This window comes from Ovis canadensis, chromosome 7 (genome assembly GCF_042477335.2).
Source record: "Ovis canadensis isolate MfBH-ARS-UI-01 breed Bighorn chromosome 7, ARS-UI_OviCan_v2, whole genome shotgun sequence".
NCBI classification, from domain to species: Eukaryota; Metazoa; Chordata; class Mammalia; order Artiodactyla; family Bovidae; genus Ovis; species Ovis canadensis.
This window is the reverse complement of record NC_091251.1, coordinates 64,831,958-64,851,198: the sequence shown is the minus strand read 5'-3', so window position 1 is coordinate 64,851,198 and position 19,241 is coordinate 64,831,958. Positions and strand designations below refer to the sequence as shown.

The 19,241-nt window shown below is 35.6% G+C and overlaps 1 protein-coding gene across 4 annotated transcripts in view; it reads right to left on the bottom strand.

Annotated features, from left to right (window-relative positions):
- The window catches only part of NEDD4 (NEDD4 E3 ubiquitin protein ligase), a 144,837-nt gene that overhangs the window by 112,479 nt on the left and 13,117 nt on the right, over positions 1-19,241 (bottom strand). For all 4 annotated transcript variants that reach the window (XM_069596443.1, XM_069596442.1, XM_069596445.1 and 1 more), the window contains exons 2-4: positions 14,509-14,582; positions 7,938-8,016; positions 7,807-7,845 (exon numbers count right to left, since the gene is read on the bottom strand). In XM_069596443.1, the coding sequence (XP_069452544.1) occupies positions 7,807-7,845; positions 7,938-8,016; positions 14,509-14,582 (192 nt within the window). The remainder of the gene's footprint in view (positions 1-7,806; positions 7,846-7,937; positions 8,017-14,508; positions 14,583-19,241) is intronic.

The following is a 19,241-nucleotide window of genomic DNA, read 5'->3' as shown; positions in this document are numbered from 1 at the left end:
AACATAATTCTGGCCCAAGAGATATGAAAGTCTCCCAGGGAAATTTTTGAAAAAGGGTTCTTCACTTTTTAAAGGAGACTGATAGGGTCTACCTCTGGACATCATCATCAGAGGCTATGTCGTTTGGAACTGCTGCAGGCTTCTTGTGACCAAGGACAGAAAGCCAAGAGAATCCCAGAGAAGCTGGGCTTCACATGACTCCGTTCAGCTGCTGCAGTCACTACCTCTCTTCTATGCCTGCTTCTTGTGAGGAGAAATAATTAATGCAATTATCATTTAAGCCAATTTTAGCTGTTATAGTGAGTCTGTTACTAGAAGCTGAAAGCATCCTAAATGATACACTACAGAAGGGCCTACTTTAAATACTTTACATTTAGGGACTCCCCTAAATTCTCTAATATCCCCTGATATTCACTCACTAGCACCCATGTTTTCTCTTCACAAGGTTCAGCACATTAGTAATACTTTTGAGAAACTAGTTATAAGGCTCCACAGTAGATGGTAAGCCTTATTGAGGGTAGGGACTGTGAGTGAGTGAGTATTAAGTTGCTCAGTTGTGTCTGACTCTTTCCAACCCCATGGACTATAGCCTGCCAGGCTCCTCTGTCCATGGGATTCTCCAGGCAAGAATACTGGAGTTGGTTGCCAGGATAAATATATGGATAAAAATACATAGGAAAAAATACCAGACTATCACACAATTAGTGGTGGCTTTATGGAAATTAAATTACAGCTGATTTTTATTTATTTTTATAAAAATATTTAAAGTATACATGTTGCTTCTGTAACCTAACACTAATATATCCATGAACATATACACATTATGTGTGTGAATACCAAAGATACAAACTGATCACCATGGGTGTACAGGGAGCGGAGTGGTCCTTTTTCAGAGGCTCCTATGCTATGCTGACGCACAGAGCATATAATAAGTATGAAAGTGAAAGTGAAGTCGCTCAGTCGTGTCCGACTCTTTGCGACCCCATGGACTGTAGCCCACCAGGCTCCTCTGTCCATGGGATTCTCCAGGCAAGAATCCTGGAGTGGGTTGCCATTTCCTTCTCCAGGGGATCTTCCCGGCCCAGGGATCGAACCCAGGTCTCCCGCATTGCGGGTAGATGCTTTAACCTCTGAGCCACCTGGGAAGCCCCTATAATGAGTATATGGCTCCCTAATGTGTCAGACTATTTTCCCTCCCGATAACTCGCCTCTCCTGGTCTTACGTGAGCAACTGTACATGCAGATTTTACTATACTTTGTGATTGAAGATTAACTTCAATTTGGAGTTGTCCTGTCTATTAATTTACCAGGAACATTTCTGGTTCAATAGTAAAGAATCAGTCTGCCCATGTAGGAGATGTACGTTCAATCCCTGGGTCAGGAAGATTCCCTGGAGAAGGAAATGGCAGCCCACTCCAGTATTCTTGCCTGGGAAATCCCATGGACAGAGGACCCTGGCGGGCTACAGTCAGTCCATGGGGTCACAAAGAGTCAGAACACAACTCAGTGACTAAACAACAAGAGTTCTCCACAAAAAAAAATTTTATTTAAACTTCATGTTTTCTAAAAGATATAAAATCTCCCTTCAACTTCTGGCCACAATTTCCATTTGGCTGAATGCCAGATAACCAAGATTTTACTATACTATGTTATCTCAATAGTCATTTCTCTGTGAATACATTCAATAGAAAACAGTTTGTGCTATGTATAAATAATGAAATGATAAAGAAGAAAATAGAAAACCACACATAATTATGTCCTTTGTACAGCAAGTGCTAAATCACCATGTGTTTTCAGTTCTGTATCTAGCTGTGAAGAATTAGCATTGATCCACACAAATTTATTTAGTTATCCTCACAATAAATTTGGAAATTTATGATTAAAATAAATGCATGACCTATGCTTGATCCCAGAATAAAGTAATACTGGCTAGAACAGTTGGTAACAGTGAAATTATGGTAAAAGAAACAAGTACAAGGCAATAGAGTCCTAAGCCTGGTGAGCATTTTCAAATGGTCATCTTTCTTATTTTTGTGGTAATATCTCTAACTCAAGAGTTTAGCACCGACTTTCAAATATCCTTTTTAATAGGAAATCAAGATGATAAAAAATAATAGGAAAATGTTTAATTACAGTTTTAAGTTTAAAATTTGTATAATTTTAATTCCTCTAACAGATATCCATACTATCTATTTCTACCCACATTTTGAGATTCCTTTTCTCCTTGATACTGGTCATTTGAGTTTTCTTTCTTGTTTGGGCTTACTGTGATGTAGCACTTTTCTTAATCTTTTCAAGGAACTACCTTTAGTTTTATTTGTTTTCTCTACTTTTTGTCCATGTTCTATTTTATTGATTTCCATTCTTATTTTCTTCCCTCTACTTTTTATTTTTTGCTTAAGGTAGAAACTTAGATCATCAATTTGATATCCTTTTTCTTTTGTATTTGAAGAAGCACTGAATTATCTCATCCATATCCTGATATGTTTTAATTGCCATTCAGTTAAAATGATTTCTAATTTTCCTTATAATTTCCTTTTTGATCATGGCTTATTTAAAATATGCTGTTTAACTTCCAAATTTCTATGGATGTTTTGAGATAAACTGAAGCCTGCACACTGCAACGAAGAGCCCATGTGCCACAATAAAGACCCAGCACAGCTAGAAACAAAATTTAAAGACAAAAATGCAGGACTTAAAGGGACCTGATTACAAACGGGGTCCTGACTAATGTTCAGTTTATACTGATTTCACTGGTTCTGTGGGTCCCCCAAAAGTCGCTTTCCTGTTTTTCAAGTGTGCTGGAAGTTGGGTCTACTCACTACCACTACCCCATTTCATCTATGGCTTGTGGGATAAGAACTATCATAGTGAGAAGGCCAAGTGGAAGCCTCTGAAACTGTCCTCTCTCCAGTGAAGACAGTAAATTAAAGCAATATTTATTGAATATGACAAGAAAAGCACAAGGAACCAAACATCATCAAAATTAAAACCTTCTGCGCTTCAAAGAACACTATCAATAAATTCAAAAGACAACTCCCAGAATGGGAGAAAATTTTTGCACATCATGTATCTGACAAGAGACTTGTATCTAGAAATAAAAAGAACTAGGACAACTCAATAACAAAACAATAAATAAACTAATTATAAAACAGGCAAAGACCTGACTAGACACTTCTCCAAAGAAAATATACAACTGGCCAATAAGCTCACGAGAAGATTCACAATATCATGAACCATCAGGGAACTGTAATAAAATATCATTTTGCACCCACTAGGAAGGCTGTGATAAAAAGTCAGATGATAGTAAGTGTTGTCAAGGATGTGAAGCGAGAACTCTCATACTCTATTGGCAGGAATGTAAAAATGGTAAAGCCACTTGGAAAACATTTTGGCAGTTCTTCATTTGACCCAGCAATCCCACTCCTAGGTATATATGTCCCAAATGAAAATAGATGTCCCCACAAAAACTTGTATACAGATGTTCATACCACCATTATTCGTAACAGTTAAAATGTGGAAGCAACTCAGATGCCCACCCAATGCATGGATAAAGTGTGATTATCCATATAATGGAACATTATTTGGCAATAAAAAGAAATTAAGTACTGATACATGCTATAATATGGTTGAACCTTGAAAACATTATACTTAGTGAAAGCAGCCAGATACAAAGGACCACATATTGTATAATACCATTTAAACAAAATATCCAAAATAGACAAATCTCTTTAAGAGACTGAAAGTGGACTGGAAGTTGCCTGGGAAAGGGAGCAGATCCTGGAGGTAAATGAGGAGTAACAATGGGTATGGGGTTTATTTTGCAGGTGATGAAAATATTTTGGTGATGATTGAACAACTCCATGAACATACTAAAAACCACTGAATTGCATACGATTGTTAATTGTATCTTAATAAAGCTGTTTAAAAAAAACAAATAAAGATATGGCAACCTAGTGGGAATATCATAATTTGTACCACCATTAAATACTTAAAAGGATATAGGGTGATTCCTATAATGAGCTCATTTAATTCTCCCGTTGGTCCCTAAGAAACCACATAATAGCCTCAGTCACCTGCTGGTTCCTGGATACAAGGAGTCCACAGTGCCCTGGCAGCAGGCGTAGATCATGGTTGAATGGGATCCCTGAAGTTGTGTGCTCCCTCTGGGGACCTGGATCTCTACCCTGGCAAAGCCCAGAGTTCCAGGGATCCTCCAGTGGGTCTTTGGAAATGATGGCAAGTGGGGCTACTCCTACTTCTACTCCTTTGTTCCTGGACCATGTATACTTTCTGTTTATACAGCTCATATTGAGGTTTTTGGCTTAAATATTAAACTGGCATGCCATCTTTACAGAGTATTGTCTCCATATTGGTGCTTGGGTTGCGCTTTCAGTAGGCCATTCCAGTGCCTGCTTCTAGATGGTGTGGTAGATGATGTGATTAATGGATCCCATGGTCATGGGCTCATTCTTGCACCTCCTTCTCTGTGAATTGGGCCCCTTGAAAGGATGAAATGTTGCATAGATTCCATCCCTATGAACACATATTCCGTAAGCACTCACATAATTGTGCTGGCTGAAGTTCTGCAGAAAGGAAAGGCAAACCCACTTCTGTAAGTAATTTGAGAACAAATCACTGCCCTTTCAGAATGGAAGGGACCCAATTTAACAAACTTACCATAGAATGATTATGATCATGAGGATGAATGGTCTGCAGTTTTAATTTTCTTATAAAGTCTTTGGTCTGGTTTTGGTATCAGAATAATGCTGGCCTCAGGAATGAATTGGGAAAAGTCTCTCTATTAGTTTTAGTAAGACACTGCATAGAATTGGAATTATTTATTCCTTAGAATCATGGTACAACTCAACTACTGGAACTACTCTTTATTGGATGGTTTTTAATTTCAAGTGTAATTTCTTTAAGAGTTAACAAAACTTGTCAGGTAATTTATTTATTAAAATTTTAGTAGAGTATGTCTTTAAATGAATTGGTCCATTTCATCTAAGTTAATGAGCTTACAAGCACAGAAGTGTTCATAACATCCCTTACTTAGCCATTTAAACTCTATTGGTTCTATAATGATGCTACTTTATAGTTTCTTCAGGTGGAAGCTTAAATTAATTGTTCAAGACCTTTCTTCTTTTTCAATATAATTTAATGCTATATATTTCTCTCTAAGCAGTGTCTACACTGCTACTCTACATCCTACAAACTTTGATGTTGCTGGGGTTTGGTCTGCTTTTGTTTTGCTGAAGAATAGTTGATTTACAGTATTGTGTTAGCTTCTGGTGTATAACAAAGTGATTCAGTTATACATACACATATAAACATATATATATATATCCTTTTTCATATTCTCTTCCAGTAAAATTTATTCAGTTCAGTTCAGTTCAGTCACTCAGTCATGTCTGACTCCTTGCCGACCCCATGAATTGCAGCATGCCAGGCCTCCCTGTCCATCACCAACTCCCGAAGTTCACTCAAACTCACATCCGTCGAGTCAGTGATGCCATCTAGCCATCTCATCCTCTGTCGTCCCCTTCTCCTCCTGCCCCCAACCCCTCCCAACATCAGTCTTTTCCAATGAGTCAACTCTTTGCATGAGGTGGCCAAAGTACTGGAGTTTCAGCTTCAGCATCAATCCTCCCAGTGAACACCCAGGGCTGATCTCCTTTAGAATGGACTGGCTGGATCTTCTAAATATAGTTCTCCATGCTACACAGTGGGACCTTGTTATTTATCTGTTTTATATATATATTGTTTGTATCTGATAATCTCAAACTCCTAATTTATCCCTTCCCCACCCCCTTTCCCCATTGGTAACCATAAGTTTGTTTTCTGTGTCTTTGAGTCTGCTTCTGTTTCATAAATAAGTTCATTTGTATCATATTTTAGATGCCATATAGAAGTGATATCATATGGTGTTTGTCTTTTCTGACTACTTCACTTAGTATGACAACTTGATAATCTCTAGGTCCATCCATCTATGTTGCTACAAGCGGCATTATTTCATTCTTTTTTATGGCTGAGTATTCACTGGATTCATGAGTATTCCTTGTATATATATACCACATCTCCTTTATCCATTTGATGCTGGTGTTTTGGGGGGTTTTTTGCCACATTTTGTGGCATGTGAGATCTTAGTTTCCCCACCAGGAATCAAACCTACACCCCCTGCAGGGGAAGCGCAGAGTCTTAACCACTGGACCGCCAGGGAAGTACTGATGCTATATTTCTATTACATTCTACTAAAATGTTTTCTAATTCTCTTTGAGAATTCTTATTTGACTCCTGTATTATTTAGAAGTGTGTTAACTTCTGAATATTTGGGGATTTTTCAGATATTTTTGTGTTACTAATTTCTACTTTAATTCCATTACAGTCAGAGACCATACTTAGCACGATTTAAATTATTTTAACATTGTTGAGGTTTGGGGTTTGGCCCAGCTTACTCAGTATATACTCCATTTGCAATTTTAAAGACCATGTGTTCTGCTGTTGTTGGGTAGGTCTATAAATGTCAATTAAGTAAAACTGATTTGATCATGTTGTTCAGGACTTCTGTATCTTTGCTGAATTTTTTTGTCTACTTATTCTATCAGAGCAGAAGTAGTATTTAGCTTTAGTGTTAGAAAAAGAATATTTAGTTTTCCAAGTATAATTCTCTTATTTTTCCTCAGCTTCTAAAGGAGATCAGTCCTAGGTGTTCTTTGGAAGGAATGATGCTAAAGCTGAAACTCCAGTACTCTGGCCACCTCATGCGAAGAGTTGACTCATTGGAAAAGACCCTGATGCTGGGAGGGATTGGGGGCAGGAGGAGAAGGGGACGACAGAGGATGAGATGGCTGGATGGCATCACTGACTCGATGGACGTGAGTTTGAGTGAACTTCAGGAGTTGGTGATGGATAGGGAGGCCTGGCATGCTGCAATTCATGGGGTCCGCAAGGAGTCAGACACAACTGAGCGACTGAACTGAACTGAACTGATAAATGTCAATTAAGTAAAACTGATTTGATAGTGTTGTTCAGGACATCTGTATCTTTACTGAATTTTTTTGACTACTTATTCTACCAGAGAAGAAGTAGTATTTAGCTTTAGTTTTAGAAAAAGAGTAGTTTTCCAAGTATAATTCTCTTATTTTTCCTCAGCTTCGAATACTTTAATACACTGTCATTCTTGAAGGATATTTTTATTAGATACAGAATTCTGAGCTGATCATTCTTTTTTCTTTACAACCTTAACTATGCTGTTTCAGCACAGTTTCTGATGAGCAATCCACAGTTATCTGAATTGCTGTTCCCATCTACATCATGTGTCACTGTCAGTTTGAGGGCCCTCTTGGGAGCCTGGAGTTTGTTCTTATAGGACAGTGAAGTGGGGTGAGGAAGAAGGCACGAATGTGAATGAAGGATGTATAATATATCCACTTGCTGGCAGGCTCTCTTCATCTCTTGTCTGGATCAGTGTATTTAATAAATGACTAAGAGAAACACAAATATTGTATCATCTTTAAGGAAAAACATAAAAATCTGCAAAATTGAAATAAGACTGTCTCTCCATCCGAATTAAATTAGAATAAGATAATTCAGGCTTACATCATCCTTTATCTCATTACCTTACGCATGTTTTTCATAATAAAATAAATGGTTCCAAGGCCATCTCATCATGAGGACACCTAGATTTAACTCTTAAATTTTTACAAATTCTTGTAAGATACATTTTAGAATATTGTGAGAACTTACCGTTCTAACCTATTGAGAAAAAAATCTTTGCTGTTATAATGAAATAAAATGCATACTTACTCTGAATAATATTTCTTCATTCCATTTTGGATTCAAAGTCTAAAAGACAATAAACACAGCATAACTAACTTTTCAATATTTCATTACACAAAAATAAAACAACATATACTTAAAAATTTTTGAATACTAACCTTTTTAATGGTTTTCGTTTGCACACTTGTAAAAATTCCATTCATTGGGTCATATAACGTCACTCGCACGTAAGGATCACTGTTAAAATTTTAAAAAATTTAATTGTTATTTATTCCCAAACTCAGGTTTCTCAAACTATAAAAACCACAGAATTTTCCTTGTTAACAATTTCTACAATTATTTTCTACACTTAAAAGTAAGGGTTCCTTAGGCAGGGGTAAGTAATTATAGTAATTGTAGAATCTAGCTAAAAAGCTGAAATGCCATGATAGAGAAACAGACAAAGAATTAGAAAGAAAACCTTTTAAGCACAATTCAGTGGTTTCCAACCTCTTAATATTTTTGGAAACTTTAATTTTTTATTACATGCCTTCTTCTTCTGGGTTAAGAAGGTTAATTCAATGATTTTCAAGAATGGCTTTGTAAGACCTCAAGGTAGTTTCAAGTTATCTCACAGGTTTAAACTCTTCTTACAAAATAAAGACAAAGTGTTTGAGTTCAAAATAATTGTGTGCCAGGTAACCCTTGTACAAAGAGACATGGAGAAGGAAAACCTTGTGGTATTCAGGTTTGCAAAGCAAAAGACTTGACATTTTACTTTTTCATGGTCATATTTCTCTCATGTCCCTTGGGGATCCCAAGTGCCCACTATTTTCCACCACCATCTCCCTCCTCCCATTTCCACATACAACTTTGGTGCTACTGCTGCTGCTAGGTCGCTTCAGTCCTGTCCGACTCTGTGCAACTCTATGGACGGTAGCCCGCCAGGCTCCTCTGTCCAAGGGATCTTCCAGGCAAGAATCCTGGAGTGGATCATCATGCCCTCCTTCAGGGGATCTTCCTGACCCAGGGATTGAACCCATGTCTCTCATGCCTCCTGTATTGGCAGGTGGCTTCTTTACCACTAGCGCCACCTGGGAAGGCCCCATACAACCTTATCTCTTACTTTAATTGACAAAAATCAAAGGCATCACAATACTCCCAACATCCTGGTGTTTATCAGAGTCCATCCTACCCCTAACTTCAACGATTCAGGTGTTTCACCCAATCACCCTTGTCCAGTGACCTCCCACCTTCTCTGGAACCTTGCATCATCTATTTTGACTTAGGTTTTTCCAGTCATTGCTGTTGTTAAGTTGCTAAGTCGCTTCAGTCGTGTCCAACTCTGCACGACCCCATAGACGGCAGCCCACCAGGCTCCCCCGTCCCTGGGATTCTCCAGGCAAGAACACTGGAGTGGGTTGCCATTTCCTTTTCCAATGCATGAAAGTGAAAAGTGAAAGTGAAGTTGCTCAGTCGTTTCTGACTCTTAGTGACCCATGGTCTGCAGCCTACCAGGCTCCTCTGTCCATGGGATTTTCCAGGCAAGAGTACTGGAGTGGGGTGCCACTGCCTTCTCCGGTCCTCCACTCCCTGACTCTCCTTCATGCTTCCAGCAAAGCAAACTAGACTTTCTTCCTGTCTCAGTCAAAGTTCGCAAGTGAAAAATCTGTGATAATAATGACACAAATAACAACTAATACATATGCAGCAATTACTCTGTGTCGGGCACTGTTATAAATGGTTTATATATATATTAACTTTCGGAATCCTTACAACAACCTATGAGGCAGGTATGATTATTATCTGTTTTAAACAGAGTCAACTTTAAGTTGACTTTAAAAAGTCAACTCATCCCAGATGACACAGCTAGGAAGCAGGACAGTGAGGACTGAAACTCAAGCACCTGGCTCCAGAGACCCTGTTCATAACCGTGACAGCCTACAACCTCCCTTCCTTCATTTCCCCAACAGCCAGTGGTCTTCAAAACCCTATCATCTGGCTTCCACCTTTTTCTCTCAGACCCATTCCATGAAAAGCCACCCATCTTGCTAAAACAGCTGACACTTTGTACTCACTTACCTTGCTGGCTCTCTATATGTTTGATATTACTGACCATTTTCTCCTTGAAACTCATCTCATTTAGCTTTCATGACACAAGACCCTTCTGGTTCTCCCTTTTGTTTTCTCTACATATTTCCTTCAAAATCTCACCCATGATTTTAACAATTAACTATATACTCACAAATATAAATATAAAACACAAATGCAAACATAAATATATATTCCTGATCTCACAACCCAGATAGACACTTCCACCTGGATAGTTCACAGATAATATCTGTTCAAGAATTTTGCCCATTTTTAATTGGCCATTTTATCATGTTATTACTAAGTTATAAGAAGTTTTTATAAACTATGAATTAAAGGTGCTTGTCAGATATATGCTTTGAAAACATTTTCTCCAATCGGTGGCTTGCCTTTTCCTTTTCTTAACTGTGTCTTTCAAACAACACAGTGGTTCAGACAGTAAAGAATCTGCCTGCAATGCAAGAGACCCAGGTTTGATCCTGGGTTGGGAAGATCCCCAGGAGAAGGAAATGGCTACCCTCTCCAGTATTCTTGCCTGGAGAATCCCATGGAGAGAGGAACCTGGCAGGCTACAGTCCATAGGGTCGCAAACAGTTGGACAGAACCAAGCGACTATCACTTTCACTTCCAACTGTGTCTTTCAAACAGAAGTTTTTAATTCTTATTTAATTCTTTTTAATTCTTGTTTCAATATTTTTCTTTAAAAATTTTATGGTGCATATTTCTTTAGTCTTATTCAAGAAATCTTTGTGTAACTCAGTAGACCAAATATTTTCTCCTATGTCTTCTGCTGTTGTTGTTAAGTCGCTTCAGTCATGTCCAACTCTGTGTGACCCCATAGACAGCAGCCCACCAGGCTCCCCCGTCCCTGGGATTCTAGAAGTTTATTAATTTCAGCTCTTATTATTTTTCTATATTATATGTGATATGGACAGAGCTTCATTTTGTTCCACACCTATAACCAGTTGTTCTAGTATTATGCATTTAAAAGATTATCCTTTCTCTTGAATTACCTTAACACTTAAAGCAACTGACCACACACATATGTATGCGTGTGTGTGTGGGGGGGGGGGGAGTGTGTGTACTTCTACACTCTTTAGTCTAGTCCACTGAACAATATAGCTACTCTTATGCCAATGCTGCTTTGTCTTGATTGTCTGTATCGAAAATCTTGAAATTATGTTGCATAAATTCTCCACCTATGTGGCCTATGTTCTTTTTCAAAATTGTTTTGGCTATTCTGTGTCCTTTGACTTTTCATAACAATGGGATCAGTTCATCTGTTTCTAAAAAAAACTCCCGGGATTTTTATTAGGATTGAGCCAAATCTATTCAATTTGGAGAGAAATACAACTCTAACAATAATATATCTTCAATCCATGAACACGACAATGTTTATCCATTGATTTAGATCTTCAATTTCCCTTAGTTAGCAATGTTTTGTAGTTTTCAGTGTGCAGTACTTGCAAATCTTTTGTTAAAGTTATTCCTTCAAAGTTTTTAATTTTAAATGAATTTTAAATTTTAAAAATTCATTTTCCAATTGTTAACTGATTGATCAGTTCAGTTCAGTCGCTCAGTCATGTCCAACTCTTTGTGACCGCAGCATGCCTGGCTTCCCTGTCCATTACCAACTCCTGGAGCTTGCTCAAACTCACGTCTATCGAGTCGGTGATGCCATCCAACCATCTCATCCTCTGTCGTCCCCTTAGAAGATATAAGAATATGACTAATTTTTGTACAATGACTTTGTATCTTGTGGCCTTATATTTTAGTTCTAGCAGCTTTTTCTTTTGTAGATTCCTTAAGGTTTTCTATGTACATGATTTGACTGCAAATAAAAAGTTTTTCCCTTTTCAGTCTGTATTATTTTTCTTTTCCTAGTCATATTACACAGCTAAGACATCTAGCACAATGTTGAGCTGAATGTGAAAGCAGACAAACTTTCTTATTCATGAGTTTAAGCAGAGAGCATTTAGACTGTCATCACTGGGCATAATGATAACTACTACCTTTCTCACAGAAAACCTTAATCAGATCTACAACTTCCATCTATCCCTAGTTTGCTAAGAGTTTCCATCATGAATGGGTGCTCAATGATGTCAGATGCTTTTTCTGTTCTTACTGAAATGATCGCTTTTCTTTTATTCTAGTAATACGGTATATTATATTGATTAACTTTCAGACGTTAAAGTAATTCTGCATCTTATTATTAGTTTGTTGACAGTTTTTTTTAATCATAAAAGGATGTTGAATATTGACAAGTGCACTTTCTACACCTACTGAAATGATCATGCATTTTTTTCTTCTGGACTGTATTAATATGACAGTGGTTGACTTGAACAAATCTTATATTCATAAGAAAAATCCCGTGTGCTGAAATCCGTTTATCAGACACTCAAAACTCCACTTCAGTCTTCATATGCTTACTGTTTGTATGGCATATGCATCCCTTCTCTTTCATCTTAGCTGTGTCTTTGTATTTTAAGCGCATCATTTATAGACAGTATTTAGTTGGGCCTTCTTTTTCAGCCCATTCTAATAACTTCTACCTCATGTTCACCTTAGTTCATTAATGTTTAATGCAATTGTTATGGTTAGATTTAGGTGTATCAAATTATTACTGGTTTTCTATTCTTTCCTTTCTCCTTTCTCTCTCTCTCTCTTTTTGATAATGTATTCTTTTCCTGGCCTTTAAGTATTTTTTTCCAAGAATCTCATTTTAAAATTTTGATTGTTTTTTAATCTATAATTCTTTACATTAGTTTTTAACAGTTCATCTAGGTATTGCAATATACACTCTTACTTTTTATTCCACTTACACAATATATTACATTCTACTAAAAAGTTCATGTCCTTTATACAATAATCATTATATGTATTCCATCTATAAGATAATACAAAAACAATAAGCTGTGATATAACCAGGCATGCTTTTTAAAAAATTACGATGAAAAGAGCAAAGTCTTTCAGATGTTTCTAGACGTTTACCATTTCTGATGCTCTATATTCCTTTGTAAGGATCTGAGTTTCCATCTGCCATCTATCCTCTTTACCTGGGAGAACTTACTTTAGCTTTTATTAGAGTGCAGGTCTGCTAATGACAAAGTTTCAAAGCTTTCTTTTATCTGAAAATGTTATTTTGTCATCATACTAAAGAACAGTTTCTCTGAATATAGTAGAGAATTCTAGGTTGACAGTTATTCTATTGTCCCTTTTTTAAAAATCTGGGCTCTGTAGTTTCTGGTGAGAAGTCAGTAGTCAATTGAATTATAGGTCCCTTGTATATAATTTGTCATTCTCTGAGTGCTTTGTCAGTCCTTTATACTTGGCTTTCAACAGCATGACTATTATGTGCCTCAGTATGCTCTTCTCAGTACTCATCCTGCTCCGTGTTTTTTGATTCTATAAACTTGTGTTATTCACCAAATTTGGAAAAAATATGGCCATTATTTCTTAAAACAGAGTTTTGCCTCATTCTCGCTCCTCTATTTCTAGGACTCCAATTACAAGTATGTTAGATTGTGTGGTATTGTTTAACAAGCCCCTGAGGCTCTCTCTGTGTTTGTTTAAATTTTTTTAAATCTGTTTCTCTCTCACCTCCTGCTGAGAAATAATTTCTATTGATCTACCTCTAAGTTTAATTAATTCTTCCTCTTCATCTCCATTCTGCTGTTAATGTCATCTCAGAATGTTAATTTAATATATTTTTCAGTTTTAGAATTTTCATTTTTTATGGTTTCTACTTTATTCCTAGATTTCCAATTTTTGACTTATGTGAGCATATTTTTTTCCTCTTCTGAGAATGTGTTTCATTTACCTGTTTTTTTTGGTAGATTACATAGCTTTGGATTCTATCTTAGACATTATAAATGTTAAGTTGTAGAGACTGTGGATGCTGTATTTTCTCTTTGATAAGAATTTGTGTTTTTATTTAATTCTATCATGTAATTAATTATCTTACTTGGGCAAGAATCACAAGCTCTGTTTCTTGGGCAGCAACCTTGATCTCTGTTCTGATCTTCTGTCCTTAGTTAAGTTGTCTGGAATCTGCTATCAGATGTGTGATTCAGGGTCAGCAAGAAATGACAGTAGACATAGTTTGGGAATCTCCTTTCCAGTTCTTTCCATTCCAGAATCCTCACACTGTTATGTTTTCTTCAGATTAAGTCTTCTGATTTCCTAGGCCATGAATATTATAACTTTTCCATGTTCTGATTCCATGTGACCTCAGACTAATTCATAAATTGGAGACTTACTCAGTGCAACTCCCACCTCCAAACAGGGACTCTTCACTAGACTTTCACTAGACTCTACCTGCTCTGTTCACTCTCCACTGCCTTTAAGTTGCTGCTTTCAGTAATATGTTCACAGTTTGTGGTTGTTAACTGCTCAAGGATTAGTATGTTAGAATTTTACTAATTCCCAGAAACAGAATTCACTAATGTACCTTCTAACTACCTTTCTGAGTTATACCTTTGCCTAATTTCACATATTCTGCAATTCAGATATCAAGGAAGTTGGTAAACAACCAACTGGAAACAACCAACTTCATATAACAGTTTACTAACAATATCACTCAATTTTTCATCTAACCAAAGTTAGAAAAAATTAATTAATACAAAGTTTTAAAATTGCATCCCAACTTATTATACTTACCTAGCTCCCAAGATATCCTTTTTGGCAAGGCCTATTCCAGCTATAACTTTTACCCTCACAATTCGGGAATTTTCCTAAAATACAAAAATTCGTATTTTATTTTCATGTAATTTATAACTTACTTAAGACACATATCTTTAAATATATATATATACCAAATAAGATAACAGGATATTAAAATTAATAGGAAGAATCTTTTTTCAGGAATTAAAATGACTAAAAGTATATAGAGAAAAATAAAAATTGTATTGTTATTTGTAATGACTGGATTAGCTACAAAGAAAATCCAAAGAAGCTAGAGTCAAATTATTATAATGAGCAAAATTTATCATTGTTGCCAAGAAAATCCAAAACCAAATTACTGGAACTTTTATGGATTCATCATTTTTGCTAGGTACAGGATAACACAAAATTCAGAGTTCATAATCATTTGTAATAATTATTTAGACAGGTAAAATTATTTTTAAAATGCCATTCAATAAACTATTTTTAAATAATACTATAATGTATTAATATTTCAATGTATGAAACATTAAAATTCTTGGGTATCATAATAGCATGATGAGGTTTTATGTAAGAATATCCTATTTTTAAGAAACACATATTGAAGTATTTAGGGATAAAGTCTGCAACTCACGCTTAAATGGCTCAGCCAATAAAAAGTTGAACATAAATGAATGTGTGTGTATATGGAACTAAAGAGAATAACCAACTGTTGCCAATTTCTGGATCTGACTGATAAGTAATCAAGTGTTCATTATACTATTGTTTTGTTGTCCCATAGATCTGAAATTTTTTTAAATAAAAAAAGGTGGGTAAAAATACTATAAAACAGAATGCACATTTAAAAAATTCACAAATAAGCAAAACTGTTAGATATAGAGAAACAAAATTAAGAAAAAGTGTCAAGACCTTTATGGATAAAATCTGTAAATAAAGAAAATAAGGAAAATATAAATAAATGAAGAAATTCACTATATTCATGGAAGTAAATATTTAATATTATTATATGTTTTCTCCAAAGTAAATTACAAACTCAATACAATTCCAACTCCCCTCCTTAAATTCTTTCATAGATCTTAACAAATGATTCTAAAATTCATACAGAGGGGTGAGAATGAGTAAAGAAGTAAACAATAATATTTGATCACTATTTTATACTATATATAAAAACAAACCCCAGATACATCAAATTTTAACAATGAAAAAGAAAACTTTAAAACATTCTTAAGATATTTTAGAATATTTCTGACACTGAAGAAAGAATTTTAAAAAATACAAACTCTAATCAAAAAGTTGTTAGTTCTGACACTAAAATTATGTATCCTTTGTGTGAAAAGAGATGCCATGAGCAAAATGAAAAAACCATGGGACACACAGGGTAGAAATATCTAAAATATATATACCAAGTTCAAATTATGATTATCCAGGATATATTATCGTTGTTGTTCGGTTGGTAAGTCCTGTCTGACTCTTTGCAACCCCATGGACTGTAGCCCACCAGGCTCCTCTGTCCATGGGATTTCCCAGGCAAGACTAGTGGAGTGGATTGCCATTTCCTTCTCCAGGAGATTGACCCAGGGATCAAACCTGCATCTTCTGCACTGCAGGCAGATTCTTTACTGCTGAGCCACCGGGAAGCCCATCTGGAATATATCAAGAACTTCTAAAACCCACAAAGTGATATTTAAACAACATAATATAAGAAATCATACAGAATGGTCAATAAACATGAAAAGATCCTCAGTTTCACCAGTAAAAAGAAAGATCTCTAGTGTATGTGCTGCCAATACAAACACAAGTGAGAACTCTAATACACTGTTCATGAGAGTAATTTTGAAGAGATATTTGGCAATATCTATTGAAAGCTCTAAATCAATAGCCCAGGAATTTCACTATTAGATATAAGCCCTAGATAAACTATCACTGACTTACACAAGGCCAACAATTTCACAGCAGCATTTATAAGATCAACAAATGTGAAACAAATGTTGCCTAACAGAGAGGAACCCAACTGGTCCTATTCTAAAATTACTCCATCAGCCAGATGAATGGATAAAAAAGATGTCACACACACACACACACACACACACACACACACACACATACACACAATGGAATACTACTCAGCCACAAAAAAGAATGAAATTTTGCCATTTGCAATAACATGGATAGACTTGCAGGGCATTATGCTAAGTGAAATAAGTTATATAGAGAAAGACAAATATTGTATGATATACTTATATGTGGAATTGAAAAATACAAAAAACCACTGAATATAACAAAAAAGAAGCAGGCTCAGACACAGAGAACAAATTAGTGGTTTCCAGTGGGGAGAAGTTGGGAGGGGCAATATAAGAGTGGCAGAGTAGCAAACCACTGGGTATAAGGTAGGCTCAAGGACGCATTGTACATCACAGGGAATGTTGCCAATATTTTGTAATAACTGTAAATAGAAAGTAACCTTTTAAAACTGTATAAACATTCTAAAATAAAATTATCCCATCAGCAAGTAGTAGGTCATATTCCTTTTTGAGAAGAAATCTCGGTGGGGGATAATATACATATCATAGGGTATTTATTTATTTATTTCAGTCTTTTTCCATTTCTAAATACTTAGAACCACCCTCATTCCTGGGAGTTTCACTGAATAAATATAATAACAAATACCCTGTAAGCTATAAAACTCAGATGACAAATTCATATAACACAAAAATCCTTGACTAGAGATACTAAATATTTTATAACTTTTCTCCATCACCAAATCCTCAAGTATCAGAAATAAAGGCAATTGGAAATCAGAAGGGAAAATGTAAACTGAAATTTCTGTTTTCTGTGGGGACTGATTTCCAAAAATCTGAAGAGATTTACAGAACTACCATTTTTTCCTGGAAGGTCACTGAATAATTAGGTCAATTAAAATATTCTATTGGCCCTACAACTGAATTTTCCTATACTAGTTGACTGGAAAGTGGCTACTCTATTAAAGTGGCTACTCTATTCAGTAATTAAGTAGGTACTAATTCCCAAGACTGATTCTAAAAATCATATATCTTTTCAGGGATGACTTAACAAATACAAATTTTTTCAAGTGTAAAGTATAATCAAAGGTACCCTCAGAAAATAATGTTATTTGATAATCTTATCTTTTCTAAGTGCAGACAATTGTTTGTGATTTGTACATGATCTTAATTGAGGGAAGAAATTATCATTCCCTTCTAAAAAAAGCTAATCCATATTTGTTACCGTTAATCCATCTCCTGATTTAAAAATCATACACATTAGCCTGAAACTATCCCCCAGAAGTCTCCTGAAGAAATGTAGCAAGCATTAAATAAAAACAATTCCAAAGGGTAATAATTTACAGTCACAGACACATTTAACTTTTAAACTTTATCCTTGCATTTTACAACCACAAAAATGAGAACTACTTCAGATGCTGTGGTTAAATGATGTAAAGCTATATTGATTTAAGAGTCTTCCGGGAAACTAAATAAGAAATACCATTTATTTTCATATTTGCATTAATATAATTTCATTTTATAAGTTTATGCTAAAAAATTGTCCCCACTGCTCTCTTTGATCACATCTATCATCAGAGATCACACCTACATTATCTTTGAAAATGAAGGAGAAGGCCATATATGTTGCAACTAGAGACCAAACTCTTTAGTAATTTTAGAATTGTGACACTAAAAGTATCACTAACAGAATTCTAGATAGTACTCAAATGAGTGAAAAAAGAGACAAAAAAAAAAAAAAGAAACATCTTTTCCTTAATCAAAACAGAGTCTTTGTCCTCAACCAGACCAGGGCTCTTCACTAAAGCTGGACTCTCCCCCTCTTTTACTCATAAGAGAGCTTTACTGATTTTTGAAGGTTAAATGAAAAGGTTGCAAATTGCAGGCAAAGATGTGTGGCTTTTTTCAAGGACAGGGGGAAACAAACTGGTAATGTGTTATCAATGCAGGCAGCTTCAGTAATTAAAAGCAGCTTTCCAAAGGCTGAGCTTTTCTCTACAATTCATGAAAACAGTGTGAATTATGCCTTAATCTCCTGTCAACCTCCCCAACCAAATAAATAAATAAAAACCAGGAACAGGAAACCCAGAACTTTAAGTCTTTCCATCTCTCAAAGGTCTTGGGAGAATTTTTGTTAACCTCTTCATCCTTCTCCCTTCCTTTCATTGCCCACTCCCACCAGTCTACTTCTTGAAAAAGATTATGTCCTGTGTTTCCTTATCTCTGAGTTTTTATATAAGCTGGAGTCCCTCTGCCTGGGAGATTCTTCCCCATCCTCTACCCCTTCATTGTTAAAGCCCTATATCATCGGAGCAGATTCTTTAGAGACCATTAAAAATGGAATTATTAATATTATTTAATGACAGAAAATAATTATAATGTTAATTGGAATAATCAAGTTGCCAAATGGTATCTATTCTGTGACAACTCCATAAAATCATAAATTCAGATGGATAAAGTAAATATGCAACAATGAAAATAGCTACCATAATAATGAGATAAAGGTTTTAAAATTTAAGTTAGGTTTTAAAGGTTTTAAAATTTAATTTAAAAAGTTTGGTATAAATTTAAATTTTTTTTCTTAAAAAAATGCCTGTCCTTTCTTTAAAGACCAAATGATATCTTTTCTAAAACCCTTGATATGAATTTTCCTTCTCTTTGTTAGAGGCTCAATTACATAGCATCTATCACATACCATCTTGTATCTGAGGC